Consider the following 17,433-nt stretch of genomic DNA (forward strand, 5'->3'; position numbering starts at 1 on the left):
GATGGGTTTGGAGGAGAAAAAGGACACAGTACTTTAGAAAAATACATATTGCAGCTTACTAAAAGAAGTTTGATCAGACAGGGTCAATTAGACTGACAGCTTAACAAATCATCTTGGATTCCATAGGGAACTTGGGGGTTTCCCACAGGACTGGATAGGTAGTTTTGCCAAGGCTTTAGGCCACAGTCTTGAATAGGCTGACAACAGAGGCCTTGGATTGCATTATTGCAGTGTCTCCCTCTAAACTGATCCTATAATGCCCTTATTTTTCTGAGAAGCTCCAAACAGTCAAAAAGATGCCTGGAGTTCCACTGGAGGAAGATAAGGAATAAATATGATTCAGGATTATATTATATTATGACAATAAGGCCAGCAAAACATCATTATTTCTTTGCCCTTTTTGCATTTGCCCAGTTCAAGGCAACTCAATCTTTGTCAGGTGATGCTGTGGATGCCCTATTCCACTCTTTAGATGATATGCAAGTCTGGATGTAAAAGTACAAACTCAAGCTTAATCCTAACAAGACCAAATGATTATGGATATTTGACCATCTGTAGTTTCCAGTCCCTGGTCTGGGAAACTTTCTATCTCTAGTCTTGGAGGGGGTAGCAATTACCCATTTAAGACTAGGGAACAATCTGGGAGTCTTTTTGGGCTCAGAGCTTCTGCTTGAAGAATAAGTAACAACCCTGACCCAAAGAGGGTTGACAAAATCATATAGTGTCACCAATTGCATTCATTGTTGGCTCACAAGGCCTTCCAAAGGGTCATTCATGCCCTAGTCATGAATGGATTATTGCAATACACTCTAGGTTGGGCTGTCCTCAAAGTTCACTTGCAAGCTACAGATGGTTTAAATCAAGGGTTTCAAACTGGTGACCCACAGGCTGGATGCATCACAAACAGGCCACGCCCACCCCAGCTCCGCAAAGGCAAAAAAATGCTGCAATATGTCACAATACATCATGTGACGTGAACGGGTTTGACACCTGTGGTCTAAATTGTGGCAGCAAGGGCAGTATAGGATGTCACTGCTCCTGAAGCTGCACTGATTACCATTTGGTTTCAGCTGTAAAAGCCCTTCACAGCATAAGGCCTGGTCATTTAAACAATTACGTATCTCCAAGAGATTCCACCTGTTCTGTAAGGTCAGCTAGAGTGGGCTTCCTCCAGGTCCTTTTGATTAAACAATGTCATTTAGTAGGACTTTTGAAATGTGCATTACAGCACCTACTTGCCAGAACAGCACTCCCCCCTCCAGAGATCCATATTATTCCCATTCCAATAATATTCAGGAATTTTCTGAAAACCAGGTTATTCTCCCAGGCCCTGAGGTGGGTAAATGTTGACCTCTTATAGAATGTTTTATCTGTAATGTTTACCCCCAGTCGTCTATGATCTATGTTCTTTTATTAGTGTTTTTTGTTGTAAAGTTGCCCAGAGTCTTGTGGAATTGCACAGCTTCTAAATTGTTAAATTAAACTATACTATCATAGTCTTCTCAGCAGTAAGGTTCTGAATGTGGTTCCAGCCATAAAGAATCTGGTCTTGCTTCTCTGTTAAGCCAGGGTAATCCAAAATAAGACAGAGATCATACAGGTGAAACTCGAAAAATTAGAATATCGTGTAAAAGTTCATTTATTTCAGTAATGCAACTTAAAAGGGGAAACTAATATATGAGATAGACTCATTACATGCAAAGCAAGATAGTTCAAGCCGTGATTTGTCATAATTGTGATGATTATGGCTTACAGCTCATGAAAACCCCAAATCCACAATCTCAGAAAATTAGAATATTACATGCAATCAATAAAACAAGGAGTGTACATAGAATAATATCGGACATCTGAAAAGTATAAGCATGCATATGTACTCAGTACTTGGTTTGGGCCCCTTTTGCAGCAATTACTGCCTCAATGTGGCGTGGCATGGAAGTTATCAGCCTGTGGCACTGCTGAGGTGTTGTGGAAGACCAGGATGCTTCAATAGCAGCCTTCAGCTCTTCTGCATTGTTCGGTCTCATGTCTCTCATCTTTCTCTTGGCAATGCCCCATAGATTCTCTATGGGGTTCAGGTCAGGCGAGTTTGCTGGCCAATCAAGTACAGTAATCCCACGGTCATTGAACCAGGTTTTGGTGCTTTTGGCAGTGTGGGCAGGTGCCAAGTCCTGCTGGAAAATGAAGTCAGCATCCCCATAAAGCTCGTCTGTGGAAAGAAGCATGAAGTGCTCCAAAATCTCCTGGTAGACGGCTGCGTTGACCCTGGACTTAATGAAGCACAGTGGACCAAGACCAGCTGATGACATGGCTCCCCAAATCAACACAGACTGTGGAAACTTCACACTGGACTTCAAGCATCTTTCAGTGTGTGCCTCTCCATTCTTTCTCCAGACTCTGGGTCCTTGGTTTCCAAATGAGATGCAAAAGTTGCTCTCATCAGAAAAGAGGACTTTGGACCACTGAGCAACAGACCAGGTCTTTTTTTCTTTAGCCCAGGTAAGACGCTTCTGACGTTGTTTGTTGTTCAGGTGCGGCTTGACAAGAGGAATACAACATTTGAAGCCCATGTCCAGGATTCGTCTGTGTGTGGTGGCTCTTGATGCACTGACTCCAGCCTCAGTCCACTCCTTGTGAAAGTCCCCAACACTTTTGAATGGCCTTTTCCTGACAATCCTCTCCAGGCTGCGGTCATCCCTGCAGCTTGTGCACCTTTTTCTTCCACACTTTTCCCTTCCACATAACTTTCTATTAATGTGCTTTGATACAGCACTTTGGGAACATCCAACTTCTTTTGCAATTACCTTTTGAGGCTTTCCCTCCTTATGGAGGGTGTCAATGATGCTTTTCTGCACAACTGTCAGGTCAGCAGTCTTTCCCATGATTGTGATTCCTACTGAACCAGACTGAGAGACCATTTAAAGGCTCAGGAACCCTTTGCAGGTGTTATGGCTTAATTAACTGATTAGAGTGGGACACTTTGAGCCTAGAATATTGCACCTTTTCACAATATTCTAATTTTCTGAGATTGTGGATTTGGGGTTTTCATGAGCTGTAAGCCATAATCATCACAATTATGACAAATCACGGCTTGAACTATCTTGCTTTGCATGTAATGAGTCTATCTCATATATTAGTTTCCCCTTTTAAGTTGCATTACTGAAATAAATGAACTTTTGCACGATATTCTAATTTTTCGAGTTTCACCTGTACAATTGTTGAAGTTCTCATCATTCAACAGATAAAATTGAAAGATTTTTTTTAAAAAAATTATCTCCTATGATTGACTTTGTATTAATTATTTATTGACATTGACTGCTAAACATCTGTTAACCTAATACTTTTGGATCTATTAATCATATACATTAATAGATCCCAGATCTGATGTAGATCACTCTCAACCATTGCCAATAAAAAGTTTGAGGATCAGAAAGTTTGAGGATCCTTTAGAGCAGCCAAGAAGTAACTAATATTAAAAATTCAAAGAAAATCTCTGCCTTCCACCTTCAGGAGACATATCACTGGATCATGGTCATTCTTTTAGATAGTTCTTATGTTTACTAAAGATTAGGTCTGGACCCAAAGTACGGAATCCAGTGTCAGAATAACAGACATTGACTTACATCTATAAAAAAAGTTAAATAAATCCATGAAGTGTAAGGATAAAAAATATCTACCAGTTATCAAGATTATATGGCATCTGTAGAATGAATGCATATATTTTTCTAATGGGAAGCAAGATAGCACTTAGATAGACCTTTAATCTAATTCAGGGGTGTCAAACTCAATTTCATTGAGGGCCGCATCGGCATTGCAGTTGCCCTCAGGGGGCCGGGTGGGTATGGCCTGGGTGGGCGTGGCCTACTGGATGGGCGTGGCTAGAGTGTGTATGGCCTGCTGGGTGGGCGTGGCCAGCTCTACATCGTTCGCATCAAGGGTGCCTATGGGTGCCTTGGGCAGGAGTGGGACAGATCTGAGGGTCTCTGGCAGAAGGAGGGTCTCTGGGCCAGAGCCAAGGCAGTGGGGGCCGTTCCCTCACTGTTTCCAGGATGGCTTTGCGGGCCACGTGAAACCACTTCACGGGCCGGATCCGGCCCCCGGGCCTTGTGTTTGACATGTCTGATCTAATCCAACAGGTCTCATCTTACAGTTCTAATGTAATCACATCAACTGAAATAACATTAGGAGTTGACAAGCCACCTGGAGAGCCTGAGGAAGTTCGGCTTTTGTTTTGGAAAAACAAAAGCAGATGTTCTGGACAAAGTTCAAACTGCTACTTTACAGAAAGCCCAAAAGGTTTAGAAACAATGCTTCCAAAACTTAAAGACAGGCAAACAGGACCAAATCTACCTGTCATTTCAGAGCACTTACAGAATGTAATGCCTTACCTGAGGGTGATAGACACTCAAAGATTTCACTTTGTGTAATGGTAACAAGACCCGGATGAGGAACATTTTGTGCTCTTCTTTCAAGGGCAAAGCAAATCCATTGATTATACTGAGAAAGGAAAGAATCATGAATATCAAGGGCTTGTGTGCAACTGTGTATATGTACCTATTAGCAACTGTTCCCAACTCCCACCATGCTCTTGCCTCATCATTAGGATATCCTATAGAAAATATATACACAATTCCCCAAGAATTCCGGGCATTATTCATGGTGTGCAGGAGGGAGAGACTCTTGCAGCATGAAAAACAGAAAACTCACATAACTGCCTGGCAGTAATCATAAAATTACAAAAAAAAGTACTGATAAAAAATAGAGTAACACAGAGTTATCTTACCTTCCTAAAATCTCTAGCAATTCTGCAATCCCATTGTGATGTTCTGTCTCATAAATAAACCTGGAATATAGAGGAGGCATGTGTTAGGCTACTAAGAAGCAGGTTTCAGGGAAATACAGTAGATATGATTCTCATTTTCTAGTGCAGAAAACCCAAATTGCATAAATACACGTGCATACATCTGCTGACTTCCTTATGTTTCCAATGCAGAGATATATAAGGACGTGTTTATGTTTAGACAAGGAATTAAGACAAGAAGACCCAGAGACAGGATGTTAAAAGGGGCAAAAAGAACCAGGTGGGGCGATGGAAAATGCACTGAACTTTGAAAAGCTGAACTCTAATAAAATCTAGCTCCGCTCCTCACTCTTGTGTCAAGTTCTGCCCAACTATTTGAAGATTTTTTATTTGAAGCTGTGATTTAGAGATTTTTCTAAGAAGATGCTCCATACAGTAAGTGAAGTAAGTGACACTTTTTTCACTTATCTGCTCTTACAGGAATATAGGTGAACAACTTTAGGGTCCTATCATATGATCCCATAAGATGGTTCAAGAGCTCGGTTACTCCTATAACTGAAAGTTGATGATTGAAAATCGGTAAAATCTCACATAAGGATGAGAAGCTATCTTTTGAACAGAAATGCAGTATATAAATAGACAACAAAAGCGAATGTTACCTCAAGATGAAAGACTTATTTGGTATATGATTCTGTATCCAATTTAAAATTACACTGCCCCAACCAATTCCCACAAACTAGACTACATCATTCCTGGCGGGTGTCAGTATGCTTTTTTAAAAAATTCTATTTAAAAATTATATTGCCACATTTCTCTAGGCATAAGTAACTTATTCCTTCATCCCCCAATACAGCCAGAATAACCAATAACACAGGGCTATGGGAATTTCAGTTTGCTTATCCCTACCAAAGGTCAGCTTATTCAACAGGTTTTTACCTTCTCATTTAACTTATGGAGCTAATTAAAAAGGATCCCAAATAAATTTAACTCACCCTCTCATTCTAGATAGATGTTTAATCTAATTAGTAAGTAAATGATTATCTATTATTACTACTTACCTATAAAATATGTTGTTTATTTGCCTCCTTATATATGCACGGAGGCCCAAAAACTTCCCATAAATCCTATGCAAAATTGTCTTCAGAAAGTCTCGTTCTCTGGGATCTTCACTATCAAATAAGTCCAGCAACTGCAAAAGGAGGATTGAATAAAATCCATTATCCCAGCCTACTCCAGACTACTCATCTTGTGCTGGGTTAACAATCCATAGATAAACACAGCTGAAAGGTGCCAACGTAAGGAGGCAGCAACATCTTTAGCCCCATGAAGTTTCGTAAACTATCCAGAAAACTAGCTGTGAAACTTTTCAAAAGACTCCAATAGTGCACACACTGCAACTCTTATGAAGTAACTTTACTTAAAACTCTGATGGATCACAAATTGAGAAATACATCAACAAGTCTCTTGTATCTCTAGCTTCCTTTGTCCTTTTCTTATGACAAAATAATCATCTATTTTTTATTATTTATTTTTTATTAGACTTGCCACCCATCTCACAGAGATGACTCTAAGTGGCTTACAGTCATACAATTAAAAAACCATATAAAACAGGAAAACGTTAAAACAATAAAGAAGAACCCTACAGATCAAAATTCAGATATTTTCATTCACAAACAGCTCAAACAATTAAGAAAAGTTTTTTTTATATAACTATAAGGTAAAGGTAAAGGTTCCCCCGCACATGCGTGCTAGTCGTTTCCGACTCTAGGGGCCGGTGCTCATCTCCGTTTCATAGCCGAAGAGCCAGCGCTTGTCCGAGGACGTCTCCGTGGTCATGTGGCCGGCATGACTAGACGCCAAAGGCGCACGGAACGCTGTTACCTTCCCACCATAGTGGTCCCTATTTTTCTACTTGCATTTTTACGTGCTTTCGAACTGCTAGGTGGGCAGAAGCTGGGACGAGTAACAGGCGCTCACTCTGTTACGCGGCACTCGGGATTCGACCCGCCAAACTGCCGACCTTCTGATCGACAAGCTCAGCGTCCTAACCCACTGAGCCACCGCGTCCCTGTTATATAACTATATTTTTATATAATTTCACAATTGTATTCTCACAGGCAATCTGCATTCACTTGCCCTCTGGAAAGACAAATGAATTTATAGTTATATTTTCACAGATTTTTTAAATAAGTACACATATTTTGTTGGTAATTATTTCATTAATTTAAACCATTTTTCCCAGTTTGGGTAAAATTTAAAATACACTGAATCATGTTATGCTGGGAGAGAGTTCATTTAACAAGAAAAATTATAACCTTTTAAACTTGTATTGGTTTTATTGTAATTTCTTTGTCATAAACAACTTAAGGCAGCATACAAGTTTAATTAAATAATAATAATGATACACCAATTATAATTAGAAAATCAAGCAACAATATCTGCCTATCCCAGGTTCTTGGGAAGGACTTAATAAGTGGATAAAAATGAGCAATCCAGTCTAAACATTTAGTTGACTGTGCAACAACAAAAATAATTAGGAAACAATACATATCACTATCAAGGTAAATTACTTGTAAAACAAAGAACAAAAGAAAATAATCATGGAGGACCTACATTTTTATATCAATTATTGCTAAACTGAAAAATAAGCAACTCAGCCGTATAATCCAAAAATTATCTGCTATAGGATCGGTAGCTACAAAATTATCTGCTATAGGATTCCCAAGAGAGTTTCTGCCTGCTTCTCTGCACTCTCCTCACCACTTCTATTTCAATTGTGGTGCAAAATAAATTGGAGTTAAAAGGAAGAAGGAAATGATGATTACTTACTGACAATACAAACTTCTGGTCAATATATTTCTTGGCTATGTTTGGTTGAAAGTCTGGAGACTCTAAGAACCTCAGAAAGAATTCATATACCAGCTAAAAAGGAATGAGACACAAAAGGGATTTTTACAATATCTTTTTCATGTCAAGTATGACTTGTGAGTTTGATTCATGTGTACTTCACAGAGGCATTTGTTTTGTTTTCTTGAAGAGATTTGCTATTTTCTAGGATATTTTCTCAACTTTCCAGACTAGCCTTGAGATTTCCTGGTGGTCTCCCATCTAAGTATTAACCATCTGTCCATCCTTGCTTTTTAAATCAGATTAAGGCAGCTTGGGGATTTGCTGCTTGTCATCAATTTTTCAGTTAGCAAATGAGATATCAAAATCAAAGTTCAGGTACTAGGACCCACCCAAGAGTATCTGACAGAATTTTGGATTCAGTATAAAAGTCGTATTCTACCTCATATCAATGGATATTCATTGTCTCTAGTCGAAGCCCTGAGAGTTGTGTTTCCATAGTACAAAGATAATTGCATCTGAAAATGGAAAACCTTCCCTGAACAAATGCCTAAGTGGTGTGTGCTTAAGAAGGTCTCTTGATTTAGGCTGAAGATGTAAGTATACAACATTAATCCATTATGGAGTCACGATTCTCCTTTCGGAACTAATTTACACTTTCCAATTTACACTTTCCAATTACACTTTCTAAATTACACCCTAGAAAAACTTTATCTTTTTAGAAGAAAAAACCTACGGTATGTATAGCTTGACCAGTTTTTGTGACAATCACAGTTCTACCTCCCTAAATAGCCAAAAGTACAGGACAAAAGTACTGAGTGACTAGTTCTTATGACAATTATTAAAGTATTTTCTCCACTCCCCCAAGCAGGTCTGAGGAATTTTTGGGTGGGGAGGGAACTGCAGTGGGTTGGGTGATTTAGTAAAAATTAGTAAAGCTGAATCACATCCATGGGCAGGGCATCCCTTTTTCCCCCTCAGTATGTTTGAGTAAATTCAGTTGATTCAGTATTAAGTACTAAAAATGATGCCACCAATTTTCACCAATTATTATTAGAATGTATCTTCATGAGCCATAAAAAAGGCAGGAACATCCTTACAATATGTATTATAACTTGCAATTTCTTTAGCATCTTTATAATTTGTGATCCTGGCTGGGGAGCTAAGATTTATCTGTATTTTTCCTCCCATACATTGTATAATATGTTTAATTTTTAGTTGCATTTTTATACAGTGTTTTATAAAGGTCTGGTTCTCTTTAACAAATATAATGAAGGATTTTTATTCTTTCTTTAAGATATACTCCTAATAAAATATGTTTGCTGCTAAAAGTATGCAAATACACTTTTTAAATTCTGCATGTTCCCCAGAGTGCCTTGATTTGGCAGCTTTATAAATCCAACAAATAATATTGATTGTGACATGGTCTATCTTCCATATTGATTGTAACACGGTCTATCCTCTCCTTTTAGAACTAAATTGATGCTACACCACAGCTGACGGAATAAAACTGCATAGTTTCTTATCTAAGCTAGTTCTCAACTGATCCAAGAAGCAGATAGGTCTAAAGTAAGGTGAATAGCTTTTTGTAAGCTAACAGCTAATCTCAAATAAATGGGCATAAACGTATTGAAAAACTTGGCCGTTCCTGGGCAAAAAGGCCAAAACACTTGGGTAGAAGGCCAGCAATATGAGGCAATCTTCAGATTGACCATTGTGGTTTAAATTCATATGAGCTAGCAACTTTTCTAAACATCAAATTTCTAGCTCAAGTTGTTGCTTATACATTTCCATTAGGAGAAAAAACAGTAACATAGCAAAAAAACTATTTTAATACCTGGAGATGAGGCCAAGCAGCTTCTAGCGTAGGTTCATCTTCTTCAGGATCAAATTCTGCTCCTGTAGGATTAGATGATGGTGGAAGTGTCCGGAAGAGATTCACTGAAAACTGAGAAATGTGACAATAAAATTGAGATGTTTCTGCAGACTGACTCAATGACTCAGTGCAATCCCTTATTAGGAAATTGCTAACCAAATATTAATTTTCTCCAGAGGCACACACTCTCCCCAGTTCCAGGAAGGAGAAAGCTTGATTAAAAATACAAAAAGCTTCTAAGTCTATAATGAGAGACATTCTTCTCAGTGTTCCATGATTTACTGCTATTTATTTTTAAGCCTTACTGTGTACCCATCTCTCACGCTACTAAGGCACATCAAGCCATTTGGAGTTGCCTGCTATCCAAGTTGTTTCTCCCTGGCATTTTGCAGTTTTTCAACATTGCTAAGTTTGACCATTGGAAGTAGTGACATCATCTGAGTAAGAATAAAAATTTTAAAAAATCCAGTCAAGTGAACAGAAGTAGCATCCATTAATATCTAAAACAGGGTTTCTCAACCATGTCAACTTGAAGGTTTGTGGACTCCCAGAATTCTCCAGCCAATATAGCTGGCCAGGGAATTCTGGGAGGTGAAGCCCACATATCTTCAAGTTGCCAAGTTGAGAGACTTTGGTCTAAAAGACAACCCTCCAGTGAGGTTTAAACTGAAGAGGCTAAAATTATTTACTGCACTGATTTCCTAAAATCTGTCCCACTACGGATACCATAAATTGTCCATTCTTCTGCCCAATACGATGATTTCTCACTGACATATAGCAGAATACAGATAGTTCTCAACTTATGATCACTATCGGGACCAGAATTTCCGTTGCTAAGCAAGGCAGTTAAGCGAGTGACACCTGATTTTATGATCTTTTAGGACATGATTATTAAATAAATCACTGCAGTTGTTAATTGAATCAGGCAGTCCTTAAGCAAAGCTGGCTTTCCCCATTGACTTTGCTGGTCCGAAGCAGGCTGAGAAGGTTGCAAATGGCGATCACATGACCCTGGGGTATTGCAACCATAATAAGTACATACCAATTGCCAAGCACTCAAATAGAAGTGAGAGGACTGGTTGTAAGTCACTTTTTTCAGCGTTGTTGTCATTTCAAATGGACATAAATGTATTGCAAATGACTGTAATTTGAGGACCATCTGTATGATGCTCTATGCCAAACAGAGAATTTTCTAATGCTCAGAATTTCTTATTTCAGAAGTATCTGACAACTATTATAAGAAACAGCATCAAAGAAGCACTATAACTTCATTCAACCAAACTTAGCTGCAATACCATTTCATATCTCCCTGCCCAGAAGTCAGAAGTGGAAAGGGGGGTTATTTTCTTTTCACACTTCAAAAAGCCAGATAAAAAGAGCTAAAATGAACCACCAGAACATAAGTTTTTGGACCTCACAGAATTAAAACAGGAGAGGGCCATTATGCCATCAATATCTTCCCTTTTACCATAGAAATCCAAATTAAAGCTTCCCAATGAAAGTTCTGCTTAGCTTCTGCTTGAACACATCAAGAAAACGGTAGTTCACTACTTCTCATATTGAATTGTTATTACTGTTAAGAATTTCTTATTTTTCAACTGATAACCACCTTCCTGTAATTCAAGATCTTGTCCTGTGGTTTGGGATGAACAGATTTGGCCTCTTTCTGGGTAACAGTCCTTCAAGAACTTGCCAAGTATTTTTAGATTCCCAAGTTATTATTACATGCTATTATATTTGTTCTCAAAACTTAGCTATCCAGTTCCCTTAGCTTGTTCTTATAAGTCTTAGTTTTTGGTCCCTTATCATCTTTTATTGCATCTGTTTTATCTGTTTTAGGTGCCTTAAATCAGAAAGCACAGTGGTATCCTCAAGTTGAAAAAAAGTTGCCCATCCCTCTTTTAAGCTGCTTTACTAGGAATAGCAGCCAGAAGTAAATCAATATGTACCATGATAACTGCTTCAGGATAAATAGCTTCTGTGACAACATCCCGATTATGAGTAATATATTCCACCATTTCATTGAGTCCTGCTCGTTTGACCTCTTTGAATTTCAAGTCACTGAGTGGATCAGAAACAAAGTCAAAGAGGACACAGCACTGTCGTAACTTCTGTATGAAGAGGTCTTCCCGTTCATGAGGAGGAGCATCTGAGGGAGAAGATAAAAGGCAAAAATATTTCCTTTCTGCTCTAAGTATGTTGATGTTCCAATATCCAAATAGACCACACACCAGCTTTTTTTCCTCCTTCCTTGTACCATTATAAGGTCTCTTCTGTTTTCCACAGGCTCACTGACAATACTGTTGTGATAGATGTTCATATTGCTCTTCAGTTATCAACCATGTGGGAATTTAAGTTTTGTCTCCTACACCCAGCTCCTCTCTTATCTAACAGAGAAATAAATAGTCTTGAAAAAATAGGCTAAACAGCCATGAAATATAAGCTAATAGTAGCAAGAGCAAATAAAACAATTGTAATGCTTCAAATAATAAATGTATCACTTATCTGTTCTATTTCTCATCAAAAGAGCTGTTCTCTCAAGTCAGTTCAATTGTCCATCTGTCTAATCAACAATTTTTTCAATAGTTCTCTTTCAATTCATTTCCCTATCCTCCATGAATTTCCTTCAGAACCACACCTTAAATCTTCCGTGTTTCCTTCAGAACCATACCTTAAATCTTAGTAAATAATTAAAGCAGTACTATTTGTGATTTCTTTCACAATCATCAGATAACACTGGCATGGACTCAGTATTCTGGTTGTGAAAATGATCTTTCAGATAAACCAAATGAACTCATGGCAAGGAAATTATACTTGCAGAAGATACAGAACCTCCGCACTAAGAGCTCACACAAAATACTAAGCAATCTTTATGAAGTTCCTGTGAGCTATGTGGTCTACCTCTTAGAAGTATTTAGTCACTTTTATACAACTAGGCATTACAGTCTGTCTCCTGTTTGGGAATATGATGCCCTGCAAATACAAAACCCGTATGACATCCCAGGCATGAGACATCTCCATTCAAGGTCCTAGTATCTTCTGCATAGAGATTTCCAGGGATTTCCCAAAACAAAATGTCTCTGACATCCAAATCTTTCACACACTTTACTACTTTATTTCTCAGCAAATATATGGAAGCAACCAGTGCTGAGTATGGAATCTGGCTAATCCATAATATAGTCTATTTATGACCATCCTTTTCCTTATGAGCTTGAAGTGATCCATATAGGAAATTCCCCTCATTTTATCCTCATAACTTTGTGAAAACAATGGACTAAGAATGTCTGACCCCAAATCATGCAATGAGCTGCATTACTGACTGGGGATTTAAACCTTAAACCTTATCTTAACAACTTCATAACCTCAGCTTTGTGACCGATTGTCTCATCCATGCCCTGCTTGTAAATTCCTTAACCTCATGAGAGAATAACTACAATTATTTATATCTTCTAAATGAGAGATCCCTGGAAAATTTAATGCAATGTGGTATCTTGCCAGACTTAAGAAGTATTTCCCTTTCTTACTGCAACCACTCAAATTAGCATGGCTGTTAAAGCCATTTGTCTCTCTGCTGAAATCTTCCTAACAACCCATTGCCATTGCCCAGAAGATCTGTTCTCACCTTTAAGGGCAGGAAGCTTCTGAAGCTCCCGGTTTTTGCTTAAGTTGAAACGAGAGGAACTTTGCCGTCGTTCTTTCTTTACAATCTGGGGTCCCCCCGAGTACTTGATCTTATTCAGCTGGGTCGGTGGAGGGGTACTGTTGCTGGGACGCTTATTTGAGGTCTGCTGCTGCTGTTGCTGCTGCTGTTGCTGCTGGATCTGAAGAAAAACACAGAATGCAGGCTTTCTTTAACCTGTACATTTTTTAAAAAAAATATCCAAATTATATCACTACGATTTCAAAACTATTTACTTTGTGGAACATCCAGGAGTAGCCACTTGGGGTTCAAAGCCTGGAATTAAATCTCCTGGAGAATGATCCACTGGAAGGTCCTCACACAGTATGGAGTAGTGCCTTTCAGAAACACCCATTGCTGATAAAATAAATCTGGAAGGGAGGGCTCAGGTCCCTCTAAGAGCGCATTAACTTCTGCAGACATGAAGATGTGTCTCTCAATTATTATCTCCTTCTGTGTAACAGCATTCCCTAAGATTACATCAGCATCGGCCCTGTTGGCATTTGGAAAAGCCATTAAGATCTGGTTTCCACAGGGAACCACTTCAAGCTTGATTTGAGAGCTGTGATCCACCCCATAAACTGACAGTTAAGCCATAATTCCCTGGTGCTGTATATTTGATTTGTGTTATTGTTATATTGTGTTACTGAATTGCAGCATATCGATAACTAAATTTAACTAGCAGGGGCTTTTTGCCTAGCGCTGCCAGTTTTTAATGTAGTTTCTAGCAGATATATAGAAAAAATACATTTATAAGCACATATATAGCTGTGTCTCTCACACACATATTTACTAAAAGGTGGCTTCGGCTGGATTGTATTCTTATGTATCTTTCTTATGTATTCTTCTTTGAGGAGAGGTCAGCTCAACTTTGGAGTTGTTTTAATTTTAGATATATATAGTGCCTACAATACAGTACTAATTTTACCAACCCCCAAAAGGGCTCAGTATTATTCCTATCTAGATGGCAACACTGCTCAGAGGCCCAGTCCAGATAGTATTGGTATTATTAAGTATGTCTTCTGTTTATATATGTATTCATTTCTCTTTTCATAGTTCAAGCAATCATACTAGAAAGATTCTAAATCAAAGACAAATTTCCCAGCTTACTTGTTTTATACTGCAATTGTGAGATGTACAAAACTACAACTCACGTAGATAGACATATGTGAAAAATGTAGGAACAGTCTAGGGCAGACGTCAAACACGTGACGTCACACAACATATCGGGACGGTTTTGCCATTGCTGGCAATGGGGTGGGCGCAACTTCCGCATAATGCGTCCAGCCCGCAGGCCAGCAGTTTCACACCCCTGGTCTAGGGTCAATCAAAGAATCTGTGATTTGTAGTAAAATCCGTCTGACCACTGCTTCTCACATGAAAATCACCTTTTTCTTCTATTCACGCAGTCCTCAGCTAACAACGGTGATTAGGACCAAAATTTCAGTTGCTAAGCAATGTGGTCATAAATCACATCATCACGTGATCACACCACATAACAAGAACAATCCTGGCAGTCTCTCTTGCCATAATTACAGTCTCTCTTGCCATAATTAATCAAACGTGAGCAGTTGTTAGGTGAGGACCAATCCCAATCCAAGCCATTCCTAGCTTCATCTGTCCCAGCCCTGAGCCTAATAAGGTAGGAGACTGCCTCCTTTTGAACTCCCCCCTCATCTCTGCCCTTTTGATCACCCTACATAGCAGCACTCCTTGGTGGCAATGGCAGCAGCACTGGGGCTGAGGCAGAGGTCCAGAGCTTTCAGCAATCTCAGCCATTTGCTGCCATCCTGAGGCCTTTATTTCAATTCCAGTGCTAACAAAGAGTGCCACCTCAAGCCAGCCATCCCAGAGCAAAGCTTAGCCACTTTTGCTGCTCTGCACTCCACTGGCCCTGCCACCCCAACAGACCTTCACCAAGCTGCATGTACTTCTCCAAATTGTGTACCGCCTCTTTGTGGTGCTTCACGAGGTTTCTGAGGCCTTCAAAGCATCACAAAGAAGACTGCATGGGTGTATAATATGGGGAACAGCAGAAGGCCTGGTGTGGCCAGCAATTGTCTTTCATAGGGCTGGGCCAGGTGCACCTTATCAGCAAAGAGAAGAACAAACAGTTGAAGGTCATTTAGGGAGGATGGGCTGGCAAAGTGCAGGGCAGCAGAGTTGACTTGGGCTGGCACTGTGGAATTGTAATGGCTGGCTGTGACACAATGACTGAGGTAGCACTCCTAAATCAAAATGGTGGCACAACCAGCACTGGATCTGAAGTAGAGGCCCAAATTCTGACATTTGACTAATATGACTGCAAGAGAGCTGCAAAATTAACTTTACAGGCATTGGACTATAAATACTAGTTGTTCAATGTTGTAGAAACTTTGACCAGTCATTAACCAAAGACTATCTGTATGTGATTTAATTAAGCACTGATTCTTATCCTGCTCAAACAAACAAAAAAATATAGTTACAGTACCAGCTTGGGAACAAAGGAAGGCAGTAACATAGAATTTGAAGTTGGTTTAATAAAATAGTATGATCCAATGCTAGTAAACATAGACTTATAGTTTAGATAAAATGGGAAACAATAGTTAATTTGAAGCTTTCTAGTTTCATTGCTAACAACAACAATAATAATAAAGTTGGGAGGGACCTTGGAGGTCATCTAGTCCAACCCCCTGCTCAGGCAGGAAACCCTATACCATTTCGGACAAATGGCTGTCCAGTCTCTTCTTAAAAACTTCCAGTGTTGGAGCATTCACCACTTCTGGAAGCAAGTGGTTCCACTGGTTTATTGTTCTAACTATCAGGAAGTTTCTCCTTAGTTCTAGGTTGCTTCTCTCTTTGGTTAGTTTTCATCTGTTGCTTCTTGTCCTGTCTTCAGGAGCTTTGGAGAATAGCTTGGCTCCCTCTTCTTTGTGGCAGCCCCTGAGATATTGGAACACTGCTCTCATGTCCCCCCTCGTCCTCCTCTTCATTAAACTAGAGATACCCAATTCCAGTAACCATTCCTTATATGTTTTAGCCTCCAGTCCCCCAATCATCTTTGTTGCTCTTCTCTGTACTCTTTCTAGAGTCTCAACATCTTTTTTACATTGTGGTGACTAAAACTGGATGCAGTATTCCAAGTGTGGCCTTACCAAGGCATTGTAAAGTGATATTAATACTTTACGTGATCTTGATTCTATTCTTGATTCTATTTCTTGCAGCCTACCACTGTTTTGGCTTTTTTGGCAGCTGCAGCACACTGCTGGCTCATATTTAAGTGATTGTCCACCAGGACTCAGAGATCCATCTCACAGTTACTACTATATAGAAACAATATAGAAAAGAAGTACAGTAAATGAAACTGGTCTCTCAGCAGAGCCAACAGACAAGACCTATATCCATCTTTCCTTCTGCTGCAGCCTGGTGTGATACTTGCTGGAATTCCAAGTCTAAGGTGATACTATGTACCTTGCTTGAACATCTGCATCTGTACTTACTCCTATCAATGAAGATGAGAGAAAGTTAGCAGTCTCATCAAAAATACCATTTACTTGGCCTATTGATCTCTTGAAAGTAAAATACATACATTCTAAAATATATGAGGGAATAAATTGGAAAGAATAGTATTAAGACTAATGCCTTTGCTTTATCTTGTACAGCAAAGAGCAATTTATACAAACAAGAAGCGTACTAGTCTCAAAACAATACTTTTATAAAAATGATCAGTGAAATTATACGTCGTTTGCAGATAAACAATGCTTGAAATTTGTTTGAACTGTCTCATTTATCGGACCCATGACATTATATTTATTACATGTAGTTCCATTATATGATGTTTATCAAGGTGTGCCCACAACACATGAGAAATGTGCTAATTAATTTGGAATTCTGGTTATATTCAGTCACGTTACATTTAATAAGGTTTGATTTCCTGTCACTACAGATAATAAAAACAAAATTATTTCAAAGCATGCTCTGGATTTATTTATTCAACTTACACCCTCTTTTTTTGTGCAGCAAATATTCAATGTGGACATTTGAGTTTCTAAATTAAGGATAAAAATCTAGTACCTTCCAATGTTTTGAACTACAATTTCTATAGCATACGGCCAAAGTTCATGTATTACATTATTCTATAATCCAGAATTGCCTACTCTACATTACCTTATTTATTCAACACTAAGAAACCCCACCTCTAAAGAAGCTCATATGGTGCTACCTATGGGGGGGGGGAAGGAAATCAGAAAACAC

General features: G+C 39.0%; 1 protein-coding gene across 2 annotated transcripts in view; it reads right to left on the reverse strand.

Annotated features, from left to right (window-relative positions):
• Nucleotides 1-17,433, reverse strand: part of PPP2R5D (protein phosphatase 2 regulatory subunit B'delta) — a 58,405-nt gene that overhangs the window by 24,120 nt on the left and 16,852 nt on the right. For both annotated transcript variants that reach the window (XM_081326110.1, XM_081326111.1), the window contains exons 3-9: nucleotides 13,144-13,342; nucleotides 11,471-11,670; nucleotides 9,483-9,593; nucleotides 7,628-7,720; nucleotides 5,857-5,987; nucleotides 4,781-4,840; nucleotides 4,386-4,494 (exon numbers count right to left, since the gene is read on the reverse strand). In XM_081326110.1, coding sequence (XP_081182236.1) covers nucleotides 4,386-4,494; nucleotides 4,781-4,840; nucleotides 5,857-5,987; nucleotides 7,628-7,720; nucleotides 9,483-9,593; nucleotides 11,471-11,670; nucleotides 13,144-13,342 — 903 coding nt within the window. The remainder of the gene's footprint in view (nucleotides 1-4,385; nucleotides 4,495-4,780; nucleotides 4,841-5,856; nucleotides 5,988-7,627; nucleotides 7,721-9,482; nucleotides 9,594-11,470; nucleotides 11,671-13,143; nucleotides 13,343-17,433) is intronic.

This window comes from Vipera berus (assembly GCF_964194415.1).
Source record: "Vipera berus genome assembly, chromosome: 1".
In the NCBI taxonomy this organism is placed as follows: Eukaryota; Metazoa; Chordata; class Lepidosauria; order Squamata; family Viperidae; genus Vipera; species Vipera berus.